A 16,345-nucleotide genomic window follows, 5' to 3' on the forward strand; every position below is an offset into this window, starting at 1 on the left:
GAACCTTATCAGTACAACAATTTTTATTTGATCATCACATATAACTGGTATTTTTTTTACATAAATAAAGTTACTAATCATATGAAAATAGACATCACTGAACTTTTTATATACATTAGGAAACAAGGCATTCCATTAGCAACAGTCTTATCACATTGTTATACAATGTTATTTAGTACTAGTAATGACAGTATACTATATACTCTCCAAACTGTGTCTTGCATAAGTGGTACCTACACAGTAGGCAAGAAACTTGAGGATATTCACATAATATCTCATTATACATGACCATAAGCTTCTAACAATGCCTCACCATGATGAGTGATTACATAATCATGGTAATACATCATAATACATAGTGGCTGCCCAAGTATTAGTGATGCCCAAACAATTATGTTACTCCACCTAGGACCAAATGTCTTTTCAACACTGCGACTGAGCATTGACAGGGGTACCTGAAAGAGAAAATAAGATGATGAAATTATGTATGAAGCTATAACAAGAACATGAACTAAAATTAGCCCATATTATCATTCCTTCTTATTTCTTGCTTTTACATCATTAATCTTTATACTTCCTTAAGGCTTTTGTATTCAATAGCAGAAATTAACAATGTTTTTAAGAACCTTGACTTTTGTGCACTTGTCTGACCTTAATTATGCTTTAAGTTATCAATTTTCAAGCATTATTTTAGTTGCAACTACCATAAACTGGTCTGGTGCTTCTGTTTTACACAGTTGTATGTTTAAAGGTAGCCTTGTGGGCATTTCTCATTTAAATCATACAGTCGAGTATAATGTTCCTGATGTAATCAGTCCTCAGATAAACCACCTCTTGAAAACAAGTACTCTCACTACTACATAATAAATTTTACATGCCTCTGTACCATCTGCATATGCTTATGAAGTTTCTTTATTTTTTTCTTTCCAAGAAGTGTTTGATCCTGTCAAAAGACAATTAACTGAATACATTGAAACCTTTCTTTTTAACAGTTTCTTCTACAACAAGAGTTAGGCCGAATTATTTGAGTCAAGATTCCAAGCGGGAAAGCGCCGGCAGACAGGCACAATGAACAAAACACACACACAGAATTACTAGCTTTTGCAAATCTTCCTCAAATTTAACCATGTTTTCAGCACAGAATTTCCTGGCAGCTTTAACCATCACTGTCTTGTCTGTTAACGTCACTCGTTATGTATCTCTTAATACAAAATAGCTTTTTCCATGAAATTCTTATTCTCATTCACTCTTATTATTATTATTATTATTATTATTATTATTATTATTATTATTATTATTATTATTATTATTATTATTCTGCTGCTGCTATGTGGATCTGCAAGGATGGATATGTGTGTGTGTGTGTGTGTGTGTGTGTGTGTGTGTGTGTGTGTGTGTGTGTGTGTGTGTGTGTGTGTGTGTGCGCGCCAAGGGTAAAAAGTTCAGTTTTAGTTGTAATTTCTGAAAATTAAATTTTGAACAATGTGTAGTTTCAGCACCTATTATTGTGATGATATATATGGACCTGATTTTTGGTCATGAGACTGTCAGTCCACGGCCGAGTTTCAGACGAGGAACCTGTGTTGATTAGAACAACGACAATGCATCAACTTAATAGTGAAATAAGTGCTATGCGAATAATCCACATGTTAAAGCAATGACAGTGTGTTCCATGGTTATGTTTTTATTGCTCATACATGTTCAACAGTAAACTATTATAGCAGTATGTGGATGTTTGCCTGCAAACTATTAATGAGGCTTACTGAAAGTTAAACAATGGTGCACTGGTCATATGTAACTGTGTATTATTGGGAGGTTGTCAAAAGTGAAAGTAAAAGACTGTGAAACAACTGTGCATCTGTGCTACATAATTTACAGCAGACAGTACTGCATGTCCGCCCCATATTTTTTCAGCCAGTACATTGACACTGATGACAGAAAATGAAAAAACATAGTAGGCAAACCACTACATATGGTGCCTCAACATGAGGACTATTGTATGTGGGCACAATAAACTAGAACTCACGAAATTTGACAGTGAAGTATGAACTGTGGCGATTTACATTTTTAAATGGAAGAAATGCTACAGCCCATCAGCACTGGCATTTCACAGCCACAGTAGGACAGCAGTCAATCAGCAAGTGGGTTCAGTGGAAGCAGCCATTGAGTTCCAGAGCAGCCAAGAAGCACAGCTGATTGAGAAACAGGACACCTTGCCAATAGAATTACAGCTTGCCACATCCTTGCAGATCCACGTAACAACAGCAGCAGCAGCAGCAGCAGCAGCAGCAGCAGAAGAAGAAGAAGAAGAAGAAGAAGAAGGAGTGAATGAGAATAAGAATTTCATAGAAAAAGCTATTTTGTATTAAGAGATACATAACGAGTGACGTTAACACACAAGACAGTGTGTATAAGGACAATGCTGTAGAGGTTAAGTTGTTAAATGAACAGGACATAAGTGTGACTGGTTCTGTGGTTCTATAGATGATAATAGTTATAAATCAGACATGAATGTAGATTTAAAGGTTGGTGATGAAAGCCCTATTGTAAAGAGCAAAATGGACAACAACAACAGTCCTAAAGTGGGTGAAGTCATTAAGGTTAAGGAAGAGGAATCTGGTAGTAAAAGTCATCAAGAGCAACAGTTTATGGTAGATAGAAACTTGGAAGTGATGTTGAGGCAGATTATGAGTAGTATATGTAGGGTGGAAAAGAAAACTGATAGCATTAGAAATGACATGGTTAGCTTAATGGATGAACTGAAGAAAGAAATTAAAAATGAGATTCAGGTAGTTAACTATATTCTTTCAAAATTAAACAACTGGACTGAAGCAGTAGCTAAAGATTGTGATGAAAAATGCAAATAGGGCAGAATACTAGCAAGAAATTAACATTGATGAGCAGTAAATGCATAGGAGAGAGAAAAACTGATGATATAGGAAGAGGGTGGAGGCTTCCAGAAAACAGTGTAAGATGAAAAAGCTGCCAGGAAATTCTGTGCTGAAAACATGGTTAAATTTGAGGAAGATTTGAAATGGAGGTAGTAAAAAGTGTGCAATATGGATACAGGAAAAACTGATAAATGTAAATAAAAATGTAGATTCAGCATTTTCTGAAATAGAGAAAAAGATGGAAGAGGTACAAAATCTAAAGCATAGATTATGTAGTGTCCCAATCAGTTGGTTGGTTGGTTTAAAAAGAGCGGTGGTGGAGGAGAGGGGAGGGGAGGGGTACTGAACTGTGAGGTCATCAGTCCTTTGTTCCCAGTAAAAAAATTACACAATGGGAAGAAAAGAAAGGAGACATACAGCACAATAACAAGAGAAAGGAAGAGCCAGAAGAATGACAAAAGGACAACCAACACTATTATGGACAAAAAACAGGAAAAGAAAACCATACAGAGAAGCAAGAAACAGTAGAAGAGGTAAAAACAAGAGAGCAGATGACCGTGACTGATCAACCAAGTGAATAAGAAGGGAAAGCCAGTCACTCTGCTACACATTAAAATATCCACCGTAAACATATTAGAGTGGAGAACACAAAGAGAGGACATGCTGTAAAACTTATATAGAATGATAAAACCCACTGTCACATATAAAACTTGAAACTAAACTAGCCAATGAGGCATTGTCACATAAAATTAATGACAACCAGTCCGGTAACTGAAGAGTCCGTTGCAAGGTAGACAAAGAAGGACAGCTCACCAAGGTATGGGCCACTGTAAGCTGGGTGCTACACTGACACTGAGGTAGGTCATCATGGCAAAGGATGTAGGTGTGTGTCACCCAAGCGTGGCCAATGCAGAGCCAGCAGAGAACCACGGAGTTCCTGTGACATGCCTACATGGAGGACTGCCACACATTCATACTCTCCTTAAAGGCAAGCTGTTTGTTGTGCATGATGAGGTTATGCCATTTTGTCTCTCAGAGCAGCAAAACTTTGTGGCATAATACTGAATGCAGGTCAGTTGCAGAGAAGCTGATCTCCATAAGCAGTTTCCGCATTGGCTGTTTGGCCAGCCTGTCGGAAAGTTCATTGCCTGGGATTCCAATGTGACCTGGGGTCCAGACAAACACCACTGAACGACTGGGCTGTTCCAGGGCATAGATGGACTCCTGGATGGTCTCTATCAAAGGATGGCGAGGGTAGCACTGGTTGAGGGCTTGTAGGCTGCTCAAGGAGTCAGTAAATAGAAGAAATGCCTCCACAGGGCATGAACAGATGTTCTCAAGAGCACGAGATGTAGCCACCATAGCCACCAGCTCAAAAAAAAAAAAAAAAAAATTGCAGCCATCGTGCAAGGAATGCTGTTCAATATGTAATCCATGGACATACATGAAGTAGACATGAGCATCAGCCATCGAGCTGTCGGTGTAAACCACTTTCTTGCCTCAGTACTTGTCAAGTATCGAGATGAACTGGCAGCAGAGAGCCATGGGGTTAACTGAGTCTTTAGGACCACGTGAAAGGTCCAGGATAAGCTGCAGCCTAGGTGTGCACCATGGAGGTGTACATGAATGAACCTCACATATAGGTGGTAAAGGCAAAGACTCCAGTTCATAAAGAAGGGAGCAGACATGAACTGCAATTGGAATCACTGACCTGGGTCAATGACATGGGAGACGGACTGCCATGGGTGGAAAAAGGAGAGTGATTCTGATGTGCAGGAGAACTACGAACATGTGCTATATGTACCTGGTCAGTAGTTGTGCATGCCCAACCTGCGATGGAGGCACTCCGGCTTCCACAAGGACGCTGGTCACCAGACTCATCCTAAAAGCTCCTGTCGCTAGGTGAATGCCTCAATGGTGCACTGGGTTGAGTAAACACAATGCTGAGGGCGCCACCAAACCATAAACCAGACTCCCATATTCAAGGTAGGATTGAACAAGGGCTCTGTAGAACTATAGCAGCGTAGAGGGATTTGCACCCCAGTTGGTGTTGCTCAGGCAGCCGAGAGTATTGACATGCTGCCAGCACTTCCACTTACACTGATGAAGGCAAGGAAATCAAGTCAATTGGGCATCAAAAACCAGTCCTAAGAATCGATATGTCTCCACTAAAGTGAGTGGATTGTCATTAGGGTAAAGTTTTGGTTCTGAATGAACAGTACATTCCCAACAAAAATGCGTAACACACGATTTTGCAGCCAAAAACTGGAAACTGTGGGTTGGAGCCCATGAATACGCCTTATGAATGGCTCCCTGTAGGCACCGCTCGGCAACACTAGTACTAGTGGAGCTGTATGACATGCAGAAGTCATCTGCATACAGAGAAGGTTAGACAGATGTCCCTGCAGCTGCTGCTAGACCATTAATGGCCACTAACAAGAGAGACTCAATACAGAGCCCTGCGGGACTCCATTCTCCTGGAAATGTTGAGGGGGGTGAGGTGGCGGAGGGGGGGGGGGGGTACTATGGGAGGTACCAACTTTGACACTGATTGTAGGAAGGAACAGGAAAATCTGGATGAAAGTCAGGAGCAGGCCTCTGAGATGCCACTCATACAATGTGGCAAGGATATGTTGTCGCCAGGTCATGTCATGTCATGTCATATGCTTTTCGTAAATAAAAAAAAGACAGCAACCATGTGTTGGGATCTAAAAGGCTGTTTGGATGGCAAACTAGGAACACAAGATTATCAGTAATAGAGTGACCCTGTTGGAAGCTGCTCTGACATTGAGTCTGTAGGCAAAGTGACTCCAGTGCCCAACCCAACTGCTGACACACCATACATTCCAGCAGTGTACAAAGAAGATTGGTGAGGCTGATGAGCCAATAGCTATCCTCATCAAGTGAGTTTTTACCAGGTTTGAGCTTTGGAAGGATGGTGCTCTCCTGCCATTGCGATGAAAAGAAGCCATCGCAACAGAGCTGGTTGAAGATGACAAGGAGATACCACTTGTATTCATATGAGAGATGTTTCATCATCTGACCTGGTCGAGGAGCTGTGTTGGGGCAATGTGAAAGGGCACTGAGGGGTTCACATTCCATAAATGGGGTCTATAGGATTCACTGTGGCATGTAGAAAATGAGAGAAATTTCTCTTCCAGCTACTGTTTTAGAGTTCAAAAGGCTGGGGGGTAATTCTCCAACACAGAGGCTTGAGCATAGTACTTAGCAAAGAGCTCAGCAGTCACATTTGTGTCAGTACATAACTTTCCATTTATGGTAACACCAGGGACAGCTAATGGGGCCTGGTACTTTAAAAGACGTTTGATCTTTGCCCAGACTTAGGAAGGTGACGTGTGGCACCCAGTGGTGGAGACTTATCTCTCCCAATACTACTCCTGTTTGATAAGGTAGCGAACACGGGCACAGAGCCATTTAAAGGCTATGAGGTGCTCCAGATAATGGTGCTGCTTATGCCGCTGTGGAGTTCGCCATCACTCCTTAATTGCTTCTGCAACTTCCGGCGACCACCAAGGGACTACCTTACACTTTGGGCACTCTAAAGAGTGAGGGCTCATGTTTTCTGCCACAGAAATGATTGTTTTAGTCACCTGCACAACCATCACATCGAGGTTCCAACATGGGGGAGATTCACTGGTGACTGCAGAGGTAAAAGTTTCCCAGTCCGCCTTGTTTAAAGCCCATCTGGGCAGGCATCTGTGGGCTTGACGCTGGGACAGTGACAGGAAGATGGGGAATTGGTCACTACCACACAGGTTGTCATGTGCTCCCCAGTGGATAGATGGGAGAAGTCCTGGGCTGCAAATTGATAAATCAATGGTCGAGTAACTACCTCAAGCCACACTGAAATGTGTGGCGACCCCAGTATTTAAGAGGCAGAGCAGAGTTCGAACTGAGACAGTAAAGTTTCGACATCTTTGCCTTGGCTAGTAAGCATGGTGCCACCTGATAAGGGGTTATAGGCATTAAAATCTCCCAAAAGTAGGGAAGGTTTATGGAGTTTATTGATCAGTGCTGTTAATGCACTCATAGATTCTACATAATCTGGAGGAAGATATACATTGCAGACAGTTATATCCCACGTCATCCTGATTCTGACAGTCACAGCTTCAAGAGGTGTTTGAAGGGGCACAGGTTCACTACAGACCAAGTTTAGGACAAACACAAACTTCACTTGACACTCAATTACAGTAGCTATGTTTCCTGTAGTGTCCCTTATAGCCACGGAGGGCAGGGGTCCGCATTGCTGGGAACCAGGCATACATAAAGCAGGTGTAAAGCTTAGCCGTTGCCATAGCCCAGCCAGGCAGAGACAAAACAGCTGCAATTCCATTGCAGGAGGACATTGTGAGACTGGAATGCATGGAACACTCAATGAGGCAGTTTATGCCTCAGGGTCACCTGCTGCCACCGACTTTTTGCCTGAGCAGCCTATATCCACTGTCTGAGGGTCTAGCGAGATATAGGTCCTCAGCAAATGCCAAAATCTCCACCTCATCCACATACAGATGATCTAGTAGGTAGTGGTGGTGTGGATGCCACCACAATTCCCTTGGTCTTGGGGACCATCTTTTTGGGTTTCTCTCACTGTTCATAGGGTTTCCCTGGCTGGGAGGACTTCACTGATACAGTTTCCAGGAATGAGGATGAGTGTGAAGTCCTGTGACCAGCTGCTTTTGGGTTTTTCAGCCACTGGTGGGTGTCATCTTTCCTACTAGCAGAAAGATGGGAAGGGAGTGACCCAAGGGACCCCTTCCAAGCAAGAGCAGCCAAAGGATTTGTATGCTTCTCCAGCTTAGAAGTGGGGATGAACATCCCAGATGGTTGGGGGCATGTTGCTCCTCAAGTAGGTGATGCAGGAGCAACAGGGAGGGAAGTGCCCCCACCATCAAAGGGGCAGGTGTAGTCTTCCGAGTCAGAGGTGACTGGGGTTGGTGGAGCTGATGGGGCTATAACTGTTGTAGCAGTGGCATAAGATGTTTTCATGCATACAGGATGTAGGCCTACAAATTTCCTATTGGCCTCAGTGTAGGTCAATCGGTCCAGGGTTTTTTACTCCATGATCTTCCTTCCTTTCTTTCTTTCTGGAGAATCCTGCAGTCTGGCAAGCAAGGCGAATGGTGCCCTCCACAGTTGATACAGATGGGAGGCATGGCACATGGAAAATTGAGATGTGATGAGCATTCGCAATCTCAACATGTGATGCTGGAAGTACAGCAGGAAGACATATGACCAAATTTCCAACATTTAAAGCACGGCATTGGGGAAGGGAAATAGGGTTTTACATCATGTTCGTACACCATCACCTTGACCTTTTAGGGTAATGTATTACCCTCATATGCAAAGATGAAGGCAGTGGTGGCAACCTCATTATCCCTCAGACCCCAATAGACACACTGACGAAAATTTACACCTCACCATTGTAAATAGGCACGCAGCTGATCATTGGACTGCAAAAAAAAAGTCACTGTGAAATATGATACACTGGACCATATTTAAGCTCTTATGGGGTGTGATGGTTACAGAAACATCCCCCAGCTTGTCACAAATGAGTAATGCCTGTGACTGGGCAGAGGATGCTGTTTTGATCAAGACTGACCCTGATCTCATTTTGGACAAGCCTTCCACTTCCCCAAACTTGTCCTCTAAATACTCAACAAAAAACTCAACCTTCATTGGCATAAAAGACTCCCCATCAGCTGTCTAACATACAAGGTACCAGGGTGAATAAGAGCCACCGCCATCCTTAGTCTGACATTCCTCCTATGGTGTGGCCAGGGAGGGGAATAATTTGGGGTTTTACTTCTGTGCACTGGACTGAGCCTGTGAATGCTTAGAGTCAGATGGTGTTTGAATATCAGCAAGAGATGATGTACTACGTGTCATTGAGTTTCATCCACCCTGATGCCATCCACTCCAAACAGGGGCCTTCCCCACAGGCGCCACCCAGCTACAGGATGGGCATTGCCAGGAGTCCGGATGCCCCAGTGGATGGGCATCTGCCCCTTGGCATATGTGGGGAGTTAATGTTGCTGGCATCAGCAGAGCAATCCCTGTGTGGTCAGGAGGCCACAATCAAAAGGGTACATGGTGGCCCCACCGTGCAGGATATCAGGTGCAACCAAGCAAACAAGTCCATTATCTTCAGTGTAGAAAATTATACTGCACAGTTGATGGAAAAATATGCACCCAGGAGGGCGATATTGACCAACAGTTGGAGAATGAGCAGAAATGCAGATCCACATCGATGAAGGCTGCAATAGGACTTGGCGCACGATGCACCATGTAAGGTGCCCGTACCCAATTGGCTCGCTCTTCGGGAAAATTTTGAAAAATGGAGGTCCAGCTCTACAGGGAACCATCACATAGGCTGGAATGTGAGACTCCACTTTTAGTCACCTCTTACGACAGGCAGGACCCCCAGACCTGTAGGGGGTCCCAAACAGTCCTTTATTTGTTAGTTGTAAGAAATTTAATGATTTGCCTAAAACATAGAATAACAAAAAGAAAATGTCATTTGTGAGAGGTTTTTTGAAAGAGGATTCTTATGGATGGGCAGTTCAGGTAGCTGATAGTTGTAATTCGTGGCAGGGCTTTGAGAAAGAATTTTAAAATGAATATTGATCCAAAGAGTGAATTTTGCGGAGGAGAGAGATTTGACTCTAGGAAGGGTACTGTGAAAGGTTCCTGTCATCTTTGGATAAACAAACTGAAATATTTGGGCAAACAGGTAGGTACTGAATCAATAATTATGGGTTTAAGAACTAAGATGCCTCAGAAAGTTAGAGAATTGCTTGTACCTGCCCCTAGGGGTAATATTAGTGATTTCTTTAATTATGTTGATAAAGTGGAGAGGGTGAATCCCTCAGTGGAAGATCGTAGCAGACATTTTGATGACAATGATCACTGATAACAGTGGTGCTAAACTGATGTGAATGTTATGACAGGTCAGTTATTTGGTAACAGTTTGTGATTTTGTGAGGACTTAATCTCCTGACTAAAGAGTAGTGCTCAGCATGGAGTAGAGAAATGGGACCATGATTTGGTGTAACTTCCAAACCTATAGTTTTGATTTCAGTAGCAATTAAGTTATATGGGTGAGACTATTCTTTTTTCATAATGTAATGATTATTAAATCTATGCTACTGCACATTCCTGAATTTTGCTATTTTTAAAATGGGAAAGAAGCAAAATTCTTTTAAGTGTAACTAGTTTCAGACAGTAACAACTTAGAGTAATGTGCACTCGATTTTAAATTTTTCCTAGTCATTTCCTTTTGTACTATAGTCAATTTTAGTGCTAATTATTGCAATGTTATGATAACTATGTAATGTACCTGTTTATGATGTGATGATTATCGTCTGCCATTAGTGACATTTTTTTAGACTCACTTAGAAGTAAAAGCAAGTGTACTAAAGTAGGGTACTTTGATTTTTCATGTACTGTTGCAGAGGTGAACAACCTCCAAGGGAACTGGTAACTTACTCACTGCTACTTGGACAAATTGATGGTGTGGACAACTCTGAGTAGATGTGTAAAAGCTCATTAAAAGAGTGAAAGTGCTTGTGAAAAATACTAAACACTGAGCAAGTTGAATTTGCTGTCTATTGCAACTCATGAGGATTTGTTATTTGAAGCAAGATAGGACTTATCAAATGATATGTATCTTTAAATGTATTCTTCATTTACCCAAAAAGACATCACTTATGACGAAGAGGCAAAATTTTGTTGAAAGCATGACTTGTGGATATTTTATGTAAATGTACAACACACATGGCCAGTTCACATAAGTTAGAATTTGAAAAAGAAAACTATTTTAGTTTTGTTAAGATCTCTTAGGTAATATTTTAGTGATTGTGGATTTTAAACCCAATTTCTGGGGTCACTTGTGGTCATTGACTTGTCCAGTTAGCTATTTGCAATATCTATCAGGTCAATCCAATGAGGGGGTGATGTGACGAAGAAAGTAGGAATATTTTTACTTCCTTCTCCTTCTGCTATCTGCCTCCTTAAACTCATTTTTTCACTTTTGAATAATTGTCATTAACATACATGAATATAATCTGCATTTCCATAAAAGAGGAAGGTTGGCCCTCAGTTTTAAAGAATGTAACACCAGATCTGATTTTGTGCTTAGTTTTATGTATGTAATTTATTTTCTTATTTATTTTGATTATTACTAGTCAGTATCTTTCATTATAGGGCAAAAATCAGTAATTGTTTTGTAACTTAAATTATATTGTTGATGTATAAACAAATATGAAGTGTACTAATTATAAACCTTTGGAAAAAATTAATAGTTTTCTTGAAGGATCTATTTGGCTCTATTCGAAAAAATGTCAGCATAGCCAGCCCTTAACTCCAAAGTAATTAACAGTTTTCTCAAAAGTATTGTTTGCATGACAATGTATGTTAATTTCATGATTTAAACAAATAATTCGGCCTAACTCTTGTAGAAGAAACTGTTAAAAAGAACAAAGGTTTCAATGTATTCAGGTAACTTAAGGAGTTCAGTTTTAATTGTAATTTCTGAAAATTACATTTTGAAAAATGTGTAGCTCCAGAACCTATTATAGTGGTGATATGTAAGGGCCTGATTTTTGGTCACAAGACCGTCAGTCGACGGCCATGTTTCAGACGAGAAACCTGTGTTGGTTAGGATGACAGCAATGCATCAACTTTACAGTGAAATAAGTGTTACACCAATAGGCTGTGTGTTAAAGCAATGACAGAGCGTGTTCCATACACATCAGATCACTCCGAAAGAACTGAATTACATGGTTTTGTTTTCACTGCTCATGTGTGTTAACAGTAAACTATTGTAGCAGTATGTGGATGTTTGCAGGCAAACTTAATGAGGCTTATGGGAAGTTAGAACAATATACACATCCATATGTAACTGCTTATTGGGAGGTTGTGAAAAGTGAAAGTAAAAGACTTTAACAACTGTGCATCTGTCTGCTACATCATTTACAGTAGACAGTACTGCATGCCCAATCCCTATTTTTCAGCCAGTACATCAACAGAGGACAACAAATGAAGAAATGAAGTGAGCAAACTGCTAAAATTTCAGGATGCAAGATAGAACTTGGGTGAGGGTGACGGTGACAGAGAGGAGCCAAAGAATACTTTCTGCAGCAGTACTGCCACATGCTGTACAGGTCATCAGTTTGTGTCCCACTTTCTGCAGTAGTTTATGATCTGGAAGGTTGAGACATACTTGCACAACATTTTAATTCACTATAACATTATATGTATGTACAAACAAAAACACTCATTACCAAGGTGCACACACACACACAGTGTATAGTTTGTAAACATTACATAAACGTGCTTCTGTTGATGTTCCTGCTCTCTTAATTGACACCTTATTGAATTTTTATCCGACAATAAAACAGAATGCTCAATCTTAAAAATTCACCAGTTATGATTCCTTTGAATTATCTTTTTTGGTAACTTCTCACCTGAAGTCTTTTTCACATACTGTGGTATATTATGACAAGTTTCTTACCTGCCCCATCATTCCCATGAAAGCCCAAGTCTTGAATGTTCGTAATGGTACACTCACTAAGTACTCATGGAAGAAAGCACTTACAAAGAATACCATCACACTTGCTACTGTCCTTCCATAACCCATCTCAACCAGTGGTAAATACAAGTGCCTATAAAACAAAATTAACAACAATAATAAACACAAAATAAATCATCTTACAGTGCTTTTACTTTGTTATATAAGACAGTATCATAAGTAAAGCTTTAGGTGGACAAGTTAACAGCAGTCTTGTACTTTTGTACTGTGTTCAGGAAATCTTACAAAATCTTGGATGCTTTTGTCAGTGGACCTCAACCTTTGCTTATCATACCAGCACCGTGAAGCTATGAAAAGTACCTGATTTTCACATTACTGTGTAATAACAAAGCTTACCTTACAGCCCAGCGATGCACAGGCATGTTCCATGTTCTCCAGAATATATCTATGTTATTTGCATTCCACCAGTCACAATAAAAGTTCCTGTCAGCAAAGTGCAGGAGTTCACCCACCAAATTTAAGAATGAATGAAATAATAAATAAAAGCCAATCAGCCACAGTAAATGGTTTGGTATCTGAAAAGATGGAGAGGGGGGAAAAAAAGAGGTAAGTGATGAAATATTTCAGTCATGGTGTATAAATGCATCAATATGAGCAAAATTACTTACAGCAAGTTTTAGGAGACGTTCAGTTGCTTTTGCTACATCCATATTCTGTAAAGATATTGAGACTTAAATAGATCACAAACACACACCAAAATTAAAGTTTTGTTGCTCTATTTCTCAAATTGTGTACATTGGAAGGAGCAGGGTATCTAATATACTCACTGAAAATGGTATGAGTGAATTTTTGACAGATGGTATGATCCACTGCTGACACAATGACATCATTACTTGGAAACCAACTAGAACTTCCAGTATCCTCTTCAACAAAAACCTGGAACAAGCAATGTGAAGTTTTGCTCATTTTTCAGTGTCCTCCTAGATTATTAGACTACAGAAACTGTCACTTGTATTCACAAATCTCTAACAAAACCCTTAGGAAATGAAGAGGAGAAATAAAAGACAAAGGAAAGAATAAAAAACACAAATTCTTTAAATGCAATTATAGTGCAACAGAGAAAGAATCTTGATATTTGTTTAGTTTATAGCGTTCACATCTTGTTATGATTACAGAAGAGAATTTCACAAAAATATCTTAACTTTTATGTAAAATGAAGTGACAACGATTCATCTGTTGTGGACTAATGTTTGAAGCAGAGAAACATTTAACATGAAACATTATTAACAATAGCTTTCAACGCATGACTGCGTGCACCACTTTCATACAGGAAACTGTGAAGTAGGTCAACCAGCCACAAATTGTCCATCAATATTAGAGACAATGAGTCCTGAAGTCTATACTTAGCATGGAGAACTAAAAGGAGAGGGCATTTTACCAAGGTATGAGCCAAAATCTTTAAGGCTGCACAATCACAATGTGGACGTGGCTCATTACACAAAACTGGATTAACCTGGTATGACTGATGCAGAGATGACATAAGACTGTGGATTCCTTCGAGCAGAAGGAAGAGTGTCACGACACAGTCTCCCTGATGTGCAGAGTATGTTAAATAGTGCAGTAGCCTGCCAAATGACATTCCATTTCTGAGTGAGCAGAAATCTCATGTGCACCTGTAGACCAACAGCTAGGATCAGCAAAGCTGACAGGGAGCAAGTAACTGCTCCGCTAGACAAACTTTGGCTGGTTTGTTCTCCAGGACACCCACATTACATGGGACCCAGAGAAAAGAGCTGTAGGCAGCACAAGGGAAGGTCAGCAAGGTGGTCATGAATAGTAGAGACCACAGTGCTGCAAGAACAGCAACAGTCAGTAGTCCAGAGACTGCTCATTGTGACAGTATGATTTAGAATATGATCAATGGAAGGCAGTTTAATGAACACAGGGCTGTGCTAGCAGCTGTCACCTCTGCTATAAATAAAGTACATGGTCCCAGCAGTGAATGGCAGCCCATACTATCAGAAAATTTAGAAGTGTATCCTGTCTGATCCATAGTTGTAGAGCTGTCGATAAAAGATACTATAGCACCCTGGAACTCTCTAAGAATTTGATATAATAGATGCCAAAGTGTCATGCAGACATCTTTGGCTTTAGGGTCTTTGAAGATATCAGTCCCAATCCACAGTCTGGACACCATAAAAGAGGGAGTGTATGAGAAAGCATAGTGCATGAGAAAACATCTTAGGAGATGGAAGCAAGGCAAATTACAACTGGTAATCCCACCAAAGTGCAGTTATCAGCTCAGTGACACCCCTCATATGCAAAGGAAAGGGATACATGAGCTAATCAGGGAGTTGTTGAAAGGCAATTGCATAGGAGACCAAGAACTGGTACTGCCCAATTTTAACAGGGAAGGTCCCCAATTTGCAAGGGGGCTATCTACGAGACCAGTCCAGAAGGTACCAATGGCCACATGCCTGCCACAATTGTGGACCAAGTCTAACAGTTTCAGAGCTGAAAGAGCTACAGAGTCATAAACCTGGCAATTATAGGCCAGCTGGGACAAATAAGAGCCCGGTAAATACAGGTAAGAGTAGCATTATCTGCACCTTGAATAAACTACCACACATAGCTAGCCTTCAGGTGATAAATATGTGGCAACCCAGTCAGCTTTTTATCTAAAAGTAGCCCCAAGAAATGGGACAGTGATACAACATCCAGGGGCTGGATACTAAAGTAGAGTTCTGTGTCAGGATATACCTTGGTGTGATGGCAGAAATATATGACCCTTGCATTTGTAAGAGAGAATTGGAAATCATGGGAAAGAGCCAACACAGAGGCCTGACTGATAGCATTTGAGCAATGGCTACAAAGTGGGAGCTGTACGAAATTGAAAAAATTGACGACAGACAAGGCATGTCATCAGTGGCCCAGCAGCAGTCATTAGCCTACTGATTGTGATGAGTGATGCTCAACACAAAGCCCTGTGGGACACCCTTTTCTTGGACTTGTGGGAAGCTGAACAAAGTGCAAGTTGTCTGATTGGTTTAAAAGAGGGGGGAGGGGCAGGGACCAAACTGCTTCTGTTGTTCTGAATGAAAATACCACAAGGGTGAGAATAAAACAAATGAGACTTACAACACAAAACACAAAGAAAAGAAAAGAACCACAAGAACAATGGAACGGCAACAAAAGGGGACAAGAAAACCACAGAGACACAAGAAACAGGTAGAAGAGATTAAAACAAGAAAGCTGATTACCATGACTGGCTGACCATGAGAATAGAAAGGAGAAGCTAGCCACACTGCAACACATTAAAACCTCCTTCCTAGAAGTACTAGGGTGAAGGACATGTGTTAAAACTTACATAGAAGTATAAAACCCACTCTCATAGTTAAAACTAAATCAGCCTATGAGGTGTTGTCAGATAAATGTAGAAGCAACAAGTCGGGTAACCAAAGATTTTGTCGCAGGGCAGTCAAAGTAGGACAGTGCATCAGAATATAGGCCACTGGCAATTGGGCACTGCAACGACACAGTGCAGGAGGTAGCCATGGGCATGGTCAATGTGGAGCTGATGGAGAACCACAGAGTCCCTGCGAAACGCTTACTTGGAAGACTTCCACACATTCATAGTCTCCTCAATGAGAAGCAGTTTGTTGTATGTACTGTTATGCCATTCCATCTCCCAAGGTTGAAAAACCTTGTGGCATAATATTGAACATATGTCAGTTTCAGAGATTCTAATCTCCAGAAGCAGTTTTTGTGACATCTGTTTGGCCAGCCTGTCAGCTAGTTCATTTCTGGGAGTCTGACATGTCCTGGGGTCCAGACAAAAACCACTAAATGACTGGACCATTCCACAGCACAGATGGACTCCTGGATGGTCGCTACCAAAGGATGG

The 16,345-nt window shown here is 41.0% G+C and overlaps 1 protein-coding gene across 1 annotated transcript in view; it reads right to left on the reverse strand.

The window, feature by feature from the left end:
- Positions 1–16,345, reverse strand: part of LOC126272294 (diacylglycerol O-acyltransferase 1) — a 91,306-nt gene continuing 74,961 nt past the window's right edge. Inside the window, exons 8-12 of the mRNA XM_049975058.1 lie at positions 13,269–13,377; positions 13,110–13,154; positions 12,838–13,016; positions 12,424–12,574; positions 1–455 (exon numbers count right to left, since the gene is read on the reverse strand). Coding sequence (XP_049831015.1) covers positions 279–455; positions 12,424–12,574; positions 12,838–13,016; positions 13,110–13,154; positions 13,269–13,377 — 661 coding nt within the window. The 3' untranslated portion in view covers positions 1–278. The remainder of the gene's footprint in view (positions 456–12,423; positions 12,575–12,837; positions 13,017–13,109; positions 13,155–13,268; positions 13,378–16,345) is intronic.

Source organism: Schistocerca gregaria, chromosome 5 (assembly GCF_023897955.1).
Source record: "Schistocerca gregaria isolate iqSchGreg1 chromosome 5, iqSchGreg1.2, whole genome shotgun sequence".
NCBI classification, from domain to species: domain Eukaryota; kingdom Metazoa; phylum Arthropoda; class Insecta; order Orthoptera; family Acrididae; genus Schistocerca; species Schistocerca gregaria.